This window comes from Ailuropoda melanoleuca, chromosome 12, assembly GCF_002007445.2.
Source record: "Ailuropoda melanoleuca isolate Jingjing chromosome 12, ASM200744v2, whole genome shotgun sequence".
Taxonomy (NCBI): domain Eukaryota; kingdom Metazoa; phylum Chordata; class Mammalia; order Carnivora; family Ursidae; genus Ailuropoda; species Ailuropoda melanoleuca.
Window position 1 is genome coordinate 38179367 of NC_048229.1, and position 16897 is coordinate 38196263.

General features: G+C 45.3%; 1 protein-coding gene across 3 annotated transcripts in view; it reads left to right on the forward strand.

The window, feature by feature from the left end:
• The first annotated feature begins 9934 nt into the window (after positions 1-9934).
• LOC109488679 (zinc finger protein 875) overlaps positions 9935-16897 on the forward strand; it is a 52218-nt gene continuing 45255 nt past the window's right edge. For 2 of the 3 annotated variants that reach the window (XM_034638436.1, XM_034638435.1), the window contains exons 1-2: positions 9935-10047; positions 10446-10534. In XM_034638436.1, coding sequence (XP_034494327.1) covers positions 10502-10534 — 33 coding nt within the window. In that variant the 5' untranslated portion in view covers positions 9935-10047; positions 10446-10501. The remainder of the gene's footprint in view (positions 10048-10445; positions 10535-16897) is intronic. The other variant, XM_019793839.2, reaches the window with a different exon arrangement.

Consider the following 16897-nt stretch of genomic DNA (forward strand, 5'->3'; position numbering starts at 1 on the left):
AAAGATTTTATTTATTTATTCGACAGAGATAGAGACAGCCAGCGAGAGAGGGAACACAAGCAGGGGGAGTGGGAGAGGAAGAAGCAGGCTCATAGCGGAGGAGCCTGATGTGGGGCTCGATCCCATAACGCCGGGATCACGCCCTGAGCCGAAGGCAAACGCTTAACCGCTGTGCCACCCAGGTGCCCCAAAGAAGTGTTTTTTTTAATTGAAGGTTAAGAATGCTTTTGCATGTAAGAAACAAAATTCAGAATCCATAAAGGAAGAGAGCAATAAATACAACTTAGAAAAAATTGAATAATTTTTGAAGTCCAAGGACGCCATCCCTTTCACCCAAGATGTGTACATTGAAATTGAAAGCCCTGGGGCAATTCCAACCTAGGCCAAGGGAGTGGAGACTGGGGACTAACATCCCCTCAACAACCCCACCCCCATCCCCAAGGGAGAGTGGCGCCTGGTACAGAGGAACGTGATTAGGCAAAGGTATGGTGTAAAATAAAGATACCGGAATAAAGTGGTAAAGATACCGCCTTAGTTGATGCATCTCCCACCTTTCCCATCTCCCTCCTCCCCCAGCTTCTACCGTGCTCCAATTCTGCCCTCTCCCCAAAGTCTCAATTTAAAACCTTGCGGAAAAGATAAGAATTCTCCTGTCACAGCTTGGTGAACCTGAGTGGGCAAAGGTGTGGAGGACTCCTTCCCCCACTCCCCCCTTCCACCCCGCCACGGGTACCCCGCACCTGCCACCTCTTCCAGAATCCCAACTGCCCTATCAGGAGCTGGCGAGAGAGCCGTTCTAGCAGGGACAAGAGCCAGCACGCGGCAAATGTTTGGGGTAATCAGGAGCAGATGAGTGAGATTAGCGCAATGATTTAGGAAACAGCCCCAAGACAGAGAAAACTCTGCTACAGGGGATGGAACACAGTCCTCATAGATATATGACAGCCGGTCAGAGAAAGAAAAATTGTGGGAGAAAGGATCTAATCAAGACCTGGACAGCCCTTAGCTCCCATTGCAACGCCTCAGCATCCCTTGGTTTGCAGGATTCCTTCCCCGGGGCCTTTCCTTGCTGGGAGGGCTGGCCCCTGCCGGTCACTCACAGCCAGTTTGGCCCAGCCTCGCAGGCCTCCCACTAGCTCCTTTATTGTTGGAAGGACCCGCCCCCTCCAGTCATTCACAACCCGGCTGTATCTTCCACTAGGCCTCTATTTGGCGCCTCGTGCAGTTAGGGCGGTGTTTCTTCCGGTTGTGACCAATCCAGCACGTCTGTCAGTCACGTGTTTCCTGCCCTCCTGTCACTCAAAACCACGGTCCACACGCGGGGCACTGTCTGGACATCAACGCGACCGCCTAGATTAGAACCAGAGAGCCAGTCTGCATAATACTGTTCCCTCTATTTGGAACACATTCGCGGAGTAGAAGAATGGAGCTCTGAATTCTGTGGGTGGAGATTGGAGTCGAGGGGCCTGCGGGTCCCAGGGGATACGGGGAGAGGGGAACGCAAGAGGGCGATGGATCCCTTCGAAATGGAAGTTTTAAAATGTGTCCTCCAAAGACAGTTCCAGATACCCACATAAAGAGGAGTTTAAAGCCGTTGCTCGCCGCTACGTATAAGAAGGGCTGCTCCCAGAACTGAGGTAAACTGTAGAACATTGAAATGGCTGCACACCCTGGGACTTTACTGACAAATTATATAAATCAAATGCAAAACCCTGCTGCCTGCCCTCTCTGTACTCTGATTGCTGGTTAGAAACGTGCAACTTGCCCCTGAGTTTGGTTTTGCAAAGAAGGGACCCTGCACCGCAAGTGTTTGTTTGATTTTATTCATTGATGTCTTCACTGTCCATTTCCTTTATCTTATTATTTATGATTTATTAGCCCATTGATAATGAGACCTGTTGTATGCAAAGTCAGGTCTCAGAGTTCAGGGGTCGTAACACCTGGACAACGACAGAGGGTCTCCAGCGCCGAGTGTAAATCTAGAAGATTCAGCCAACAGCGCGAAAGATGATTGCAAAGTCGGGACGAGGTTCCCAGAGCAAGCGTTCTTGCCACGAATGCCGCAAGAAATCTTTGCTACTCTGCAGGCGGATCGCCGCAAACGCCTTTTATTGGTCAACGAGAGCGGAGCCCCTCCTTCTTTGTACATCCATTGGCTAAGAGCTCTGTCCATATTTGAGATACCGGCATTCTTCCTTTCTTCCTCTGCGTTGCCTTGAAACCTAGTCCAGTGTATTTAATCGTGTTTCCCATTGGCCACTGTTTCCGGAAGCCCGCCCCCAGGCGAAGGCACGCGCAGGGGCGAGGCCGGAAGAAGCTGTGGCGCTGAATGTCGTTCCAGAGCTTTTCATTGTGCTGGCGAAAGGCCGCCGGACGTAGAATGTTGGAGGTCCGCGTTGCGTGAAGTCCTCCGCGTCCGTTCTGCATGCCTGGGAATTCGGCAGTCGCAACGGGGAGAGTTGGGACTCTGCGAAAACCCCAGCGGTAAAAATCCAGCTCTTTCTGGTTTCCAGCCGGACTTGGCGCTGGCGCACAGAGTGATCCGCAAGGTTTCCGACCTCCGACTGGCAGGGTCTTCCTTTTATTTTTTGGCAGGTTTTGTTTTTGTTTTAGTTTTTTTAAGATTTTATTAATCTGTTTGACAGAGAGCACAAGCAGGGGGAGGGGCGGAGAGAGGGAGAAGCAGGCTCCCCGCTGAGCGGGGAGCAAGATTCTGGGCTGATCCCAGGACCCTGAGATCATGACCTGAGGGATAGGAAGGCAGATGTTCACCGACTGAGCCACCCAGGCGCCCGTTGGCGGTGTTTTTTGCAGGACGCCCTGCAGGAAGGGTTGGCCGATGGATTCAAGTTTATTAAGTGAATAAATTCCTGGTTAAGAGTGTATTGATACTACTATAGCGCCCCAACCTTTAAAAAATCCCATTCTTAGCTGGATTATTTAGTGGGATGCCTGTGATAGGGACAATCAGTTACAGCGGCTTTTGGGATTTTATGTTACTAATAAAACCAGCTGTTAGTTTTCATTGTCCTAGGCTTCATAAAATTTATTTTGAGAAATTGCTGTGAAAGGCACAGCAAGTTACTTTTAAATTTTTTTCATTTCAGGGAAATAAATTCCTGACTTTGGTACCTTACTATTAGTAATAGTTTCTCAACATTTTTAATATCTTATTTTTTGGCAGATATACATAGTTTTCGTAAAAGGAACAGCCATTTAAGGAGGTTTAGGGATTTTTGTTTTGTTTAAAAACTATAACCCTGGTTTGACTCTTGTAGTAATAGGTAATAGTATTACCTTCCCAAATCCTTTAAAATGTTACTCAGTGGATCTCTTATTTTTGTAGGATTTATTTCATAGCTTTGGATGAGAGACCTCATACAAGCTTAGGTTCCCTATGCCAAATGAAATTTTACCCTTGGATGTGTTGCATTTTCTTCTTTGACCATGCATCATTTTAGAAGTGTGTTTACTTTCCTGATTTTTCATTTTCTCCCTTTTTTTCTAGCTCACAGAACAAATACAGAAAAGAATAACTTGAGGGATTTGGAGAGGTACTTTGTACTTTCTCACGAAGTGAGATTGATTTTTAGTCACTCAGCATCAGGCACAGGCCTGGGAAGCCAACAGCCTCTTTCAGATCCCAGATCAGGCCTTTATTAGCTGTCTGACCTTGAACCCACCCATGAGCCTCTGTGGCTTTGACTCCTCATGGGGAAAATGGTAGCATCCAGAGGCTTGCTACCAGGTTCACATTGATCATCCAGGGAAAGTGCCTGGCCTCCATCTCTCCTTGCTGCTCCAACCTTTGCCTTGTTAATTGAAGAAATACTGCTATAAACACATTCTGGAGGTGTGTCTGACATTTACCCTTCTAATGGTTTATGGAGAAACCCCTTCACATTTTCAATTGCTGCTTCTGCTTTCTGTCATTCCTAACCCACCTGACTCAGTTGGGTGTGATTTTAATTGTGTATGTTTGCATAGATAGACTTTTTGGCTAACCTTTCTCTTCAAAGTCTGATTGCCCACCCCCTATCTCTGCCAGGATGTGGAGTTTCTCAGGACTCACTCCCAGCCCATCCCTAGAGTCCTATACTGTTCCCCCTCTGTCCCTATCATTGCAGCTTTATTGCTTAAATATTTTGTGATGGGCATCCATCCCTTCCTGACTTTGTATTATGTTAAATTATATTGAGTTATTGTTCTCTGTGTCTGTGCGGTGTTACAGTTCATGGAGGCAGGTGGGCCTACGTAAGAATTTGCCTTCTGGGGGTGCCTGAGTGGCTCAGTTGTTAAGCATCTGCCTTTGGCTCGGGTCATGATCCCAGCGTTCGTTCTGGGATTGAGCCCTTCGTCCCCTGCTCAGTGGGAAACCTGCTTCTCCCTCTCCCACTCCTCCTGCTTGTGTTCCCTCTCCCACTGCCTCGCTCTCTGTCAAATAAATAAAATCTTTAAAAAAAATTTTTTTTGCCTTCTGCTTCTGAAGGAGGGGTCACAAGGAGTTGTTGAGCAGAGATGGGGAGACACTGGGCTGATGTTTCTTTAAGGGTTCCCCTAAGAAGGGGGAGGCTAAACCTTCTCAGTCAAGTCTTTTTATTCTTTTAGCTCTAAATTTTGGGCAAATTGTGTAGAGATTGAAGAGGTAAGACTAAGCTTTCAACATTCACACTGAGAAAGGCTCAGGAGATGAGCTGGGCTGCAGTTTGGGGTGGCAAAATGGTAGACAAGTGGACAGCAAGAAAATATAACCCAGAGGGAGAAGAGAAAATACCCCTCAGAAATCAGGGCAAAATCCCCAAGCGTCTCTTTCCCCATGGTATCACCAGGATGTGGATTCCCCTCCCAGCTCCACCCCTGCAGTGCCAGTGAAGGACAGCAGAGCTGTGGGGATGAGTTTGATCACTCTATTCAATGCACACCCAGATACATGTGCGGCACCTCCTGCGTGCTGCCCCACTGGGTAAGTTCAGTGCTTCTCCGTGCACAGTATGTATGTTTTTCCATTGAGACATCCAGCCTGTGTGGCACCTGCTGATTTGGTTTTGATCTCCTGTCATTGCTGATAATCGAGACAACAGTTTAAAATTCTTCAGCTTGCGGGTATGTGATTGGGAGATAGTTTCTTGTTTTTTATTTTTTTAAGATTTTATGTATTTGGCAGATAGCGAGCCATTGAGAGAGAGCATCAGCAGAGAGAGAGCGTAAGCAGAGGGAGTGGCAGGCTGAGGGAGAGGGAGAAGCGGGCTTCCTGCTGAGCAACAGGGGAGTGGGGCTTGATCCCAGGACCCTGGAATCACAACCCGAGCCTACGAGCCTACGAGCCTACGCCAGACGCTTAACCAGCTGAGCCACGCAGGTGCCCCTGGAGTGTATTTTATACCTGTACCATTTCTCAGTTCGGACTAGCCGTGTTTCTAATGCTCAGTAGCCACATGTGATGAGTGGCTGTGTCATTAGACAGCACAGCTCTAGGGAATAATTTTACATACACACTCCACCTCTCTTCCTGCCTGCTTTATTCTCATGGACCTCCGCACCCCTGGAGCCTATGACTTTTGCCTCCCTCTTTTCTCTCTTTCCATTTGTTGTCTTTTCTGCTACGGAGACTTGTTTCCAATTCCTTAATATTCTGGCCTGATTTCTTCTGTCTTACTTTCCTTTGAGGCTCATTGTTTTCCTCTCTACCCCATTTCAGCCATTAACCATAAGAAGTGCCATGCTTTTTTGTCTTGGTTGGGCATTTATTTGCAGTTACTTACTAATGATTATTTTCTTTGTCCCATCAGTTGAGTTAGACACTTTCCCCATTTTTTTTCACGTATCTTTCTTGACAGATCTCCAGATTAATTTTAGAGTTAAACTGGAAAACTGGGATGCACAACGCCCCTTTTGTTTCTGCCTTGATTTTTAAATAGCATATATAGCTACATACGTATTTTAGGATATAAGATTTCACTCTTAGTATTGCTTTGCCTCGTTGACTATTTTTGATAATTATTTTTATATCTTTTCTATGTATTTTAGGGTTTCCATTCAACTGTTGTAAAATTTTGTGTTCTTTTATATGAAAAATAAACATTTAAAAAAATTTCTCGAGTGGTTTTTTGTTTTTGTTTTTTTTTTTTTACCTAGGCAAGTCCATACAAATGGGCGTATCAATGACGTTCCTTCCTGTGCTATAATGGAATGTTATCAGGAAGCAGAGTGTCAGATCTCAGTGAGGGAGGGTAGAAAGTAGGTGTTCTCAGAGTGCCAGGGTTCCCAGGTTTTCTGGAAGGCTTATGTGGGTCCAGTGGTTGGGCCTGTCACTACCTGACAGAGCACTTCCTCAGTGGTACCTTGTATTTGTAGACATGATGCTGTTGATGTTCTTTCAGCATCTTGGAGGTTTTTATGTTTGAGGAGTTTCCAGAGAAGCCCCTACACGCAGGCTTCAAGTCCTGTCTCCTGCTGCTTTGCTCTATAGTACCTCCCCCTGACCTGGTGTTAGAGTAGAGCCCAGTGTGGTCCTTGGACCAGCAGCATCCGTGTTACCTGGAAACGTGTTAGAAATGCAGATTCTCAGGCACCACACAGACACTGAATTAGAAACTCCAGGTGAGGCCCAGTCATCTGTGTTTACTAAGCCCTCCCCCGCCCAGGTCTGTTGCAGCAGCTTTTGAGAAGCATTGTTATCAGATGATGTTTGAGTTCAGGCTAACTTATGTCTGCTCATGGCCTGGCCCTTGCGCAGGCACCTGGATCCTCTTGGAATCCCTCTCCTGGACTTCCTAATCCCTCCTACTTGAAGTCTGTCTTCCACAGCCTCTGCACTTCCTGGCTTTTGTTTCTAGTGAGTTCTGTGGTATGTCTGTCTGTGTCATCACACTGTGGGAGAAGTGGCCCGGGCCGGACTTGCCATCTGCTGTTGCAGGGAGTAGTAACCTGTTCAGAAGGGAGGCGAGGAGCTGTGTTTGTGTGTGCCTCACAAAACAGACGGACACTCTAACTGCTTTGTTTTTACTTCATCTCCTGTTGACTTCACAACGTGAGTGCAGGTTGTGTAAACCTCTCTACTGAGTGATCCATAAACATAAGTCTGTGGACACACAAAGTCTGCATATGTGGATAAACTCCCCTGACATATCATTTATTTATCCATCACTTCATCTCTGTGGTGTCTGATTCTTCTACCTTGTTTTCTGTCACTGTACCCATCTTTATTTGAATGTATAGGGAAATATTTTATTATAAAAATATACAAATATTATGTTTACTTGGTGGTTTTTCTCCTCCCTGCTGGAGCTGCAATGTGGGGCCAGTAGGTCCCTTTGGGAGGCCCTAGCTTCTCCTGACCGCTCCTGCTCTGCCTTCTCTGGCCAACTCTTTTGGAACAGAAGGTGTTGCCTGCCACCCTGTGGCTGCAGGTGACATAGAGGTGTGGGCAGCCATCTCTTACCCTTGAACCTGAGTTTCCACATGAGTAGATTTAACTGCTGTGTGTCTTTCTGAGGACAGGATTGTGCTCATTTTCCTCATCTCCCTCTTGAGGGGCTGTTTGCTGTGCTTATTTACTCCCCATTTGTCTACTCCCCATTTGTGCATCACCTGCTGATGTTAATCCATGCTCTCCTCCCATCTGTGCACAGGATGGGAAAGGCTCTACATGTGACTCTCTCTTGTGTTTTTTATTCAGTGTCAACCCCTCAATATACCTTTCAGGGGTATCTGTCATCTTTCTTCCAATCTAGCCACGATCCTTGTGCACACACCTCCCCAAAGACTGTCTCTTTGTAATGATTGTATGCACAAACCGCACTTCTCCTGCCTCCTGCATCCCCATAAGCGCCCCACCCCACCCTCGTCTGATTATTTCTTTCCTCTCTCATGTTCTACTTTTATGTTTTCTGACCTGAAAGGGGATTACTAGCTTCTTTGTTTTCTGCCTTAATTTCTAAATCATAGATTACTTCCAGGCTAAATTCTCAGAGAATTCAGAGAAGTATTTTACTTACCAGATTACCATTTTATTATAGAAGGATAATATAGGAAGAGCCACGTGGAAGAGATGCACAGGGCGAGGAATGGGGAAGGGTCACAGCTTTCATACTGCGTGCACCACTCTCCCTGAGTCTCCATCAACCTGGAAGCTCTCCAAACTCCCATCTTTTGCGTTTTAATGGAGGCTTCGTTACACAGGCATGAACTAGTGATTGATTCAACCTCCAGCCCCTTTCCTTCCCTGAAGGAAAGAAAGGGGAGTAAGTTTGCAGAGTCACATCATCACCTGACCTGCTGTTATGTTTGACTTATTATATGTAACCTATCAGCTTGGGTCTCTCTCTTCATTGACTGTGTAAACATGTCTAAACATAGGGATATGGACTATCTCAAGATCCCACCTCCATCCACCTCCCACCCCCGGCACCCCAATCCCTTCTCTAAAGCTTTTAGTCCTTACATTTCATGTGTGCTTTTCACAGCCCCATGCCCGGTTTTGGTTCTTACTGAGTTCTGTTAACAACCATTCCATGTTCACGGATATGAAACCCTTTGTGAGCTGTGCCACCAGGACTGGAATAGGGCACTAGGCTGATCCTTTCTGAACACGATCCAATGGGGGAGTCTGATACTAACATGCAAACTATGTTTTTTTACTTCTCCAGGTAAAGGGATATTGGAAGAGATTCTGGAGTGGGATATGAAGATTCAAGAGCAGTCTTTGAATATTTGCATCATGATAGGTCTTGGAGGTGCCTTGTGGGTGGGGCTTTGGGAGGTTCCATTATCAGGGAATTATGGATATTAAGGAAGTCAGGAAATAAAAGATTAACTCACAATTCAACAATCCAGGGTAAGCTCCCAAAGGCCTCTTTCTGGCTACTTAATGCCCAGAAGCCAGGACCTCACTTCCTATCAAGACTACAGGCCAGTAGGTGCCAGTGAGGTTCATATAGTGTCAGATCTATTCATGCCTTCCCCTACAGCTGGCACTTTGAGGGCAAAATATAAGGGGGCACCATAAAAACTAAGTAATCAAGATAAATATTTTAAGCTAGTATCTTTGAAAAGCAAAATTAATGCCAAAAAAATTATGATGAGCAAAACTGTCAAATTCTGCTTCCTCTTCACACCTCATCCCCCCACCTCCCAACCACAACCACGGTAAATGTCCTGTAAGTGGCACCTGTCACCTAGCTTCCAATAAAAAAACCCCAGGGATTTCTGGATCAAGCCACAGTTCCTCACCACACTTATACTTCTACCACCAGGGGGCCTTTTGCTCCTGGCCTCAGGTCCCGCCTCCCCACCCATCAATATCCCGGGGACACAGGACCAGAGCCACCCACCGCTATTCCGGGAGTTAGCTTAAGTCAATCCGGCTCTCCTAGAAAATAGCCTTGGCGTTCCCTGCGCGTACTGGCGCACCAAGGCCGGTGTCGCTCCTATCCCGGAGTTCCAATAGGGCATCATTCCACCACTTCACCCCCCAAGAGCTTTGCCCTGAGCCGCACGCACTCGCCCCAATCTGGACCCTGGTTTCCGCTCCTGGAAGGGCACACGGGGCGGAGCCTTGGCGTCGGTTACCCCAGCTCACCTGCGCCGATAACGGTCAGCGCGCAGTCTGTCCACTGGCCTCCGTAACACCGGCGGGGCACTAGAACCACGTTTCCTAGAATCCTCGGGCATTTCTGCGACTTTCTCGCGGTACGCAAGATCTCATTGTCCCTCGGAGGATAAACACCTTGCAGCCTGATCATCTTAACAGTGAGCTCCTAAACTTCGTTGTATGAGAGATGCAGATGTCAGAGTCACTCGGCCGTTGGCAAAGCTTGCTCACTCACCACCTCTCCAGCCCAAAGACTACACCCTCCAGAGGCCCCCGCGGCCACTTCCGCCGTCCCTCGCTGTGGAGTTCACGTAGCGGGAGCACTTCCGGCTGGTGGGTCCAGCCCACTCGCTGGTTGGCTGCGACCTAGGCCTCCCTATTCGGGTTGTTCCCACGCTTCTGCCCTCGGTTCCCAAGCCTCAACCTCAGGATTGGCAACGTGTACCACGCGTTCCGTGAGTGCCCTATAGTCATTGCCTCGTCCAGTCAGCACGTCCCTCTGCTTGTCCCTGTTTGACTCGTGGGGACACAGGCTGCCTCTGATTTTGGGCGCTCTTCCATAGCCACCTCCAGGCCATTATCTTTTCATTCCAGTCCGTAGAGTTAGAGACAGACCCTTACTCCTCTGCAGGGGGACCTGGGCTCCACTCCCTGGCCAGAGCTTGGGGCTGAACTTGAGGGTGCTTGGTCACTCTGAACCCTTTTCCCAGGGCTCTAGATGGGAATTGGGTTGTGCTGGTGATTTCTGTGACACTGAACCACCAGTCGTGGGGCTCCCGAACAGACCCCGCCTTGACTCTTGGGGAGGGGCTCTTCTATGTGGGCGCACTCTCGTTTCTCTTCACATCCCCAGATCTATCTTCTAAGACTTTGCCCTTCTCCAGAGAGAGCATTCAGGAGACTAGGAAAATGGCCACGGGGCTCCTGAAAGCCAAAAAAGAGGTGAGAATTTTCATCAAATTCCATTTTGGCTGCCAATAGGATGGATCTGTTCCTTTTTCTTGCACTGTAGGCTGCCTTGTTGGTATTGGGCAAAGTTCACACCTGTTCCTGGAGGAGTGGTGGCTCATCTTACATGGGTTCCCCCCGCCCCCGCCCCGCGTCTTCAGCGTTCCTTTCTGCTTCATCCATACCTCAGTCATCCTCGAAGTGGTCAGTTGTAAACAACACACATTGAACAGTTTAAATAAAAATACACGAACATTCAAGCTTGATTGTCCAGTGGTAAGGATGCAGGACAGGGACAGCAGAGATGCTTATGACCTGAAATGGTTAGGGAGGGCCTCCAGAAGAGGTAAGGCTGTCTGAACGGCCCCTGAGGGTTTGGTAGTTGGAGAGTTGGCAGAGCAGGGAGGAGAGCAGGAAGCAGGTTAGCTTGAGGCAGGGCACACTGCCTTTGCCACAGTGTGGGTATTGTAGTGGCCAATGGAGTTATTTAAAGTTGATTTTTAAATATGTGCTGGTGAAGATACAGACGTGTGTAACAGAGTGGAGCTTGATGGTCTGACCTGAATTTTACATTGTGAGCATTTTCAGCATCTGGCAATAGGGAGATTTCACCAAAAGTTCTGGATTACCTGCTTCTCTGAAAGTAAACTGCACTGTGGTGTCAGGGAATTCACACTTGAACAGTGTCTTCATCATTTGGACAGGTCCTGCCTAGTTTATTTGCTGCCCTTTCCACAGTATCTTCCAAACTGAGGTTGAAACCATTGAACAGCTAACATTTTGCCTGCCTCTCTCATTTATATTACCTGCCCGGAGCCCGAAGGATTTTCATTTTCCACCTCTTAGTCTGGGTGGCAAGGTTGAGTGCCAGACTGAGGAGTATTGATTCTGTCTTTGAGTAAGCTAGGTTTTGAAGGATTTTGAGAAGGAATTTGACATAAGGAATTCAATGACATGGATGTATAGGGACTTAAGGGGAAACTTTCTAACCCGTATGAATGGTGGCTATGATGATCTTGACTTAATTGAATGTGATTAACATTATTGAGTACCAACAAAGTTGCCAGGCTGGTTTACTATCATTTTTGATATGCATTAATTTGGTTATTTCAGATCTGCCTTGACTATCCTTATTTAAAAAATGAAAGGAAAATTTAAACAGAAAATAAGACCTCAATTTATTCTTTTTTTTTTTTTGAGACATTGATTTATTCTTAATCTTGGTCTTCTGGGGTAGAGATTTACAATTTCCTGGATGTTATCAGAACAGCGTTGAGAGTTCTCTGTTTCTCATTTGTATTTCATTCATTTGAAAGTGTTAGTACCAAGAATGCATAATAAATCTAATTCAGGACACTTTCTAAGGTAACATTGAATATATTGTGTGTATTTTCTTCACTACTCATGTTAATAGAAAAGCATTCTGATTTTCTGGGAAAAGCTAGACATTTGTGTGAGCTGATTTTTTCCAGCCCCTCATACTTAAAAAAAAAAAGTATTGGAAGAATTGATCAAAGGGTACAAGCATTTGAAAGAATAAGTTCTTTAAGGTGAAACCTCTGTGCTAGAGGAGTACCTGACACATATGGAATGTTGAGTGCATAGAGGAGCCACAGCCTTCAGTAAATTCATTTGAAGGAACTATAAGTAACAAAGGAGTTTCTGTTGTTTGTGTTGATATGTTATTTGGGGCATATAATTAACTACATATTTCAGAGGGTTTGGGTACACCCTCCAGGTATTCTGAAGGCATGACATCTGAATTACACAAATCACTTTTAAACAAATATACAGTAGGATATTAGGACCTTTGCCTGAGAGAATAAATTAGATTTTGTAGCAAATGAGATGGGCTGGCAGGGACATGATGTTACTAATCCTTAGCATTTTTTCACTGATTCCATTGAACAAATTTGCTGACTATGTGCTGTGTGCAGAATACTTGACGGACGACGGTCAGTGATGTGTAAAGGCACAGCCTGCACACTTACGGGTCTTTCATTTTATTTTGAGATTCTGTTACCATTGGGATTTTGTTTAATTTTACACACACGCGTGCACACACACACACACACACCAACTCACACACATTTTGACAGACCTTAATGATAAAATCAGTATATTAAAGATAGTGCCAGTGTATCTACCCAGACCCATATTTTATAGGTGGAGAAACAGCCAACACCTAACCCATTGGAAGTGATTTCTATAATAGTGCATCGAATGGATAAACCCAGCCACTATTTTCCAATTTGGGAGGATGACTTTTATTATTATTTTTTAATTGCAGTATAGTTAACATACGGTGTTATATTAATTTCAGGTGTGCAATACAGAGATTCAGCACTTCCATACATCACCTGGTGCTCATCACAAGTGCACTCCTTAATCTCTTCAATCCCCATCACCTATTTCACCCATTCCCTGCCCCCCACCTCCCCTCTGGTAATCATCAGTTTGTTCTCTAGAGTTAAGAGTCTGTCTCTTGGTTTGTCTCTCTCTCTCTTTTTTCTTTTGCTCACTTGGTTTGTTTATTAATTTCCACATATGAGTGAGGTCATATAGTATTTATCTTTCTCTTATTGACTTACCTCGCTTAGCATTATACACCCTAGCTGTAGTCATGTTGTTGCAAATGGCAACATTTTACACACACACACACACGCGCACGCACACACACACATATACACCACATCTTTTTTATCCATTCATCAGTCAGTGGACACTTGGGCTTTTTCCATACTTTGGCTATTGGAAGTAATGCTGCTATAAACATAGGGGTGTGTGTATTCCTTTGAATTGATATATTTGTAGTTTTGGCTAAATACCCAGTAGTGTGGTTACTGGATCATAGGGTAATTCTATTTTTAACTTTTTTTTTTAATCTGAGGGTGAGAAAGAGAGCAGGAATGGGGGGGAGAGGCAGAGGGAGAAGCAGGCTCCATGCTGAGCAGGGAGCCCGATGCGGGGCTCCATCCCAGGACTTCGGGATCATGACCTGAGCTGAAGGCAGACTCTTAACCGACTGAGCCATGCAGGTGCCCCTATTTTTAACTTTTTGAGGAACCTCCATACTATCTTTCACAGTGATTACACCAGTTTGCAGTTCCACCAACAGTAAGAGAGGGTCCCTTTCAGTTTGGGGGAGCATTTAACTTATTCCCAATATTTTAATTATTGTAAATTTTGCTTCTATGATAAATTCTGTGCATGAAATTCTTTTATAGATTTGTATTTATTCTCACAACAAAAATATGATAAGGTGAGTTGAAATGACCATTTCAAAGCAGTGGGGACTCACACCAGTTGGAGATTTGGAGCTCTGCCTATTCTAAAACATTTGATCCTTTTGATTATTTCTTCTGTTTTTGAGGCCCCTTCTTCCATCATGATGCCTACTTTATGTTTTGCAGTTTTCTTATTTTGCTTTTATTGTCACACTGTGCAATTTTACATCCCCAGGGTAGAACTGCCAGTGCAGATCTTTTTCTTTTCTCACGTGAATGTTTACAATAGTGTTCTGGTTTGTTTCTACATGTTGATATGGTCCTTTGCTACCCACTGTGTGTTTCTGTCAAGCATCAGGAAACCCCACGTGGGCAGTTCTAAACAATAACTGAGCGCACATGAAAGAAAGTCCAGAGCCAGGACACACTTTGGGGTTGGTCCTCTCCCTTCATAAGCTTGTCAAGGACTGGGGTTCTTTCATTCCTCCACTCGACGCTGTTCACAGTGTCAGCCTCATCAGGCTAGTTCCCCTCACAGTCTAGGATGTTTATTATTAGCAACTTTAAGTCTCACAACAACCCTAAAACGTATATGATACCCATTTTTAGAAAATTGAGACACAGAAATGTCAAGTTACTGATGAAAAGTCATGGGAGAAGGAGGGCTGTCATTTGAACACAGTCTGTCTCCAGAGTGTACTTTTAGCCCCCTGAACATTTCTTGACTTTTCTGTGAATCAGAATCACTGAGAAGCCTTGTTAAAACAGATTGCTGGGCCCCACATGCTGATTCAGTGGTTCTAGGATGGGGCCTGAGAATTTGTCCCTCAAAGAACAAGTTCCTAAGGGATGCTGGTGCTGTAGGTTCAGGAACCACGCTTAAGGCCAGTGCACTTAACTCTGCTGCCTCTGTTGGGTCATTTGTGCCCACGTTTATGAGCATTAGGAAAAGTACTGGCTCCGTATTACTCCATCTTAAAAATGTAGAAGTCTTCTGCTAGGATCCCGCAGCAGGCTACTCTGTCTTGTTGGTTCCAGTTGGCCACAAATCCACTCTCCAGCTGACAAAGGGATAGGTTACTTTTACAGCAGTCAGGCCTCCCCTTGAGTTGGCTTTAGTGCCCCCAGCTGCTAGCTCAGTGAGAGAGGTGTGGAATAGGTCATCGAGAGTCATCCACTTAGTGTTTCCATATCCCCTACGTGTGTGGTTCTCAGACAAAAAAACCATGAATTTTTCCAGAGCTGTAGGGATACCAGTTGTGTTAAACATGTTGAAAGAACATAGGTTGGTCTCTAGTGTAACTTCTTTGTCAGAGATTTTCTAGGTATTTGTGAGTGTGTGTGTGTGTACATTTTAAGAAGGGGTTGTAAAATCAAATCACCACAGGGACTAGGCAGATAATCTGAATGAATGAATAGTCTTTTCTCTTCAGTATTTAATTATGAGAAGTTTCAAATCTCCAGAAAAAAAGTATAAAGACTTTAACATTGACTCACATACCCACCGTCTGGATTCAACAACGAATATTTTGCTACACGGGCGTTACCACCTATCTAGCCACATGTACACTCATCTACTCATCAAGTACACTCATGTACTCATCAAGGGTGTTACCCAAATATTACCTTCAGTGCACAGTAGAAGATAGGATTTTACATTCCCTTGGCCTTTCATACACTCTGTAGTCTGCTATGACCTGCCTGCTCTCTTTTTCAGCTAGCCACTGTTCATTCCTTATTTCCTCCCATCCCAGACATCTTGTCTGGAGTACCCACCCCTGTTCTTTCTCCTTGATCCTTCAAAATCCTGTCTGCCCTTTACGACCAATATCATACCTTCTTCTCACAAAACCTGCTGTGATCTCTCTATCCTACAGTGACCTTTCCCTTTTGAGATTCCTCTAACCTAGTGATTTTATTTTATTTTATTTATTTTTTTAAGGTTTTATTTATTTATTTATTTGACAGAGACAGAGACAGAGACAGCCAGCGAGAGAGGGAACACAAGCAGGGGGAGTGGGAGAGGAAGAAGCAGGCTCATAGCAGAGGAGTCTGATGTGGGGCTCGATCCCATAACACTGGGATCACGCCCTGAGCCGAAGGCAGACACTTAACCGCTGTGCCACCCAGGCACCCCTAACCTAGTGATTTTAAACCATGCCTGTACTTAGGAGCCTTTAAAAGTATAAAAGCCCTATTTGCAAATGACACTACAGATAAAAGACTGGTATCCAAGATCTACAAAGAACTTCTCAAACTCAATACACGAGAAACAAATAATCAAATCAAAAAATGGGCAGAAGATATGAACAGACACTTTTCCAATGAAGACATACAAATGGCTAACAGACACATGAAAAAATGTTCAAAATCATTAGCCATCAGGGAAATTCAAATCAAAACCACTGAGATACCACCTTACGCCAGTTAGAATGGCAAAGATAGACAAGGCAAGAAACAACAATTGTTGGAGAGGATGTGGAGAAAGGGGATCCCTCCTACATTGTTGGTGGGAATGCAAGTTGGTACAGCCACTCTGGAAAACAGTGTGGAGGTCCCTTAAAAAGTTAAAAATTGAACTACCCTATGACCCAGCCATTGCACTACTGGGTGTTTACCCCAAAGATACAGACGTAGTAAAGAGAAGGGCCATATGCACCCCAATGTTCATAGCTGCATTGTCCGCAATAACCAAAGTGTGGAAGGAACCGAGATGCCCTTCAACAGATGACTGGATTAAGAAGCTGTGGTCCATATATACAATGGAATATTACTCAGCTATCAGAAAGAACGAATTCTCAACATTTGCTGCAACATGGACGGCACTGGAGGAGATAATGCTAAGTGAAATAAGTCAAGCAGAGAAAGACAATTATCATATGATTTCTCTCATCTATGGAACATAAGAACTAGGAGGATCGGTAGGGGAAGAAAGGGATAAAGAAAAGGGGGGTAATCAGAAGGGGGAATGAAACNGTAATCAGAAGAGGGAATGAAGCAGGAGAGACTATGGACTATGAGAAACAAACTGAGGGCCTCGGGGTGGTGAATGGGATAGACTGGTGATGGGTAGTAAGGAGGGCACATATTGCATGGTGCACTGGGTGTTATACGCAACTAATGAAGCATC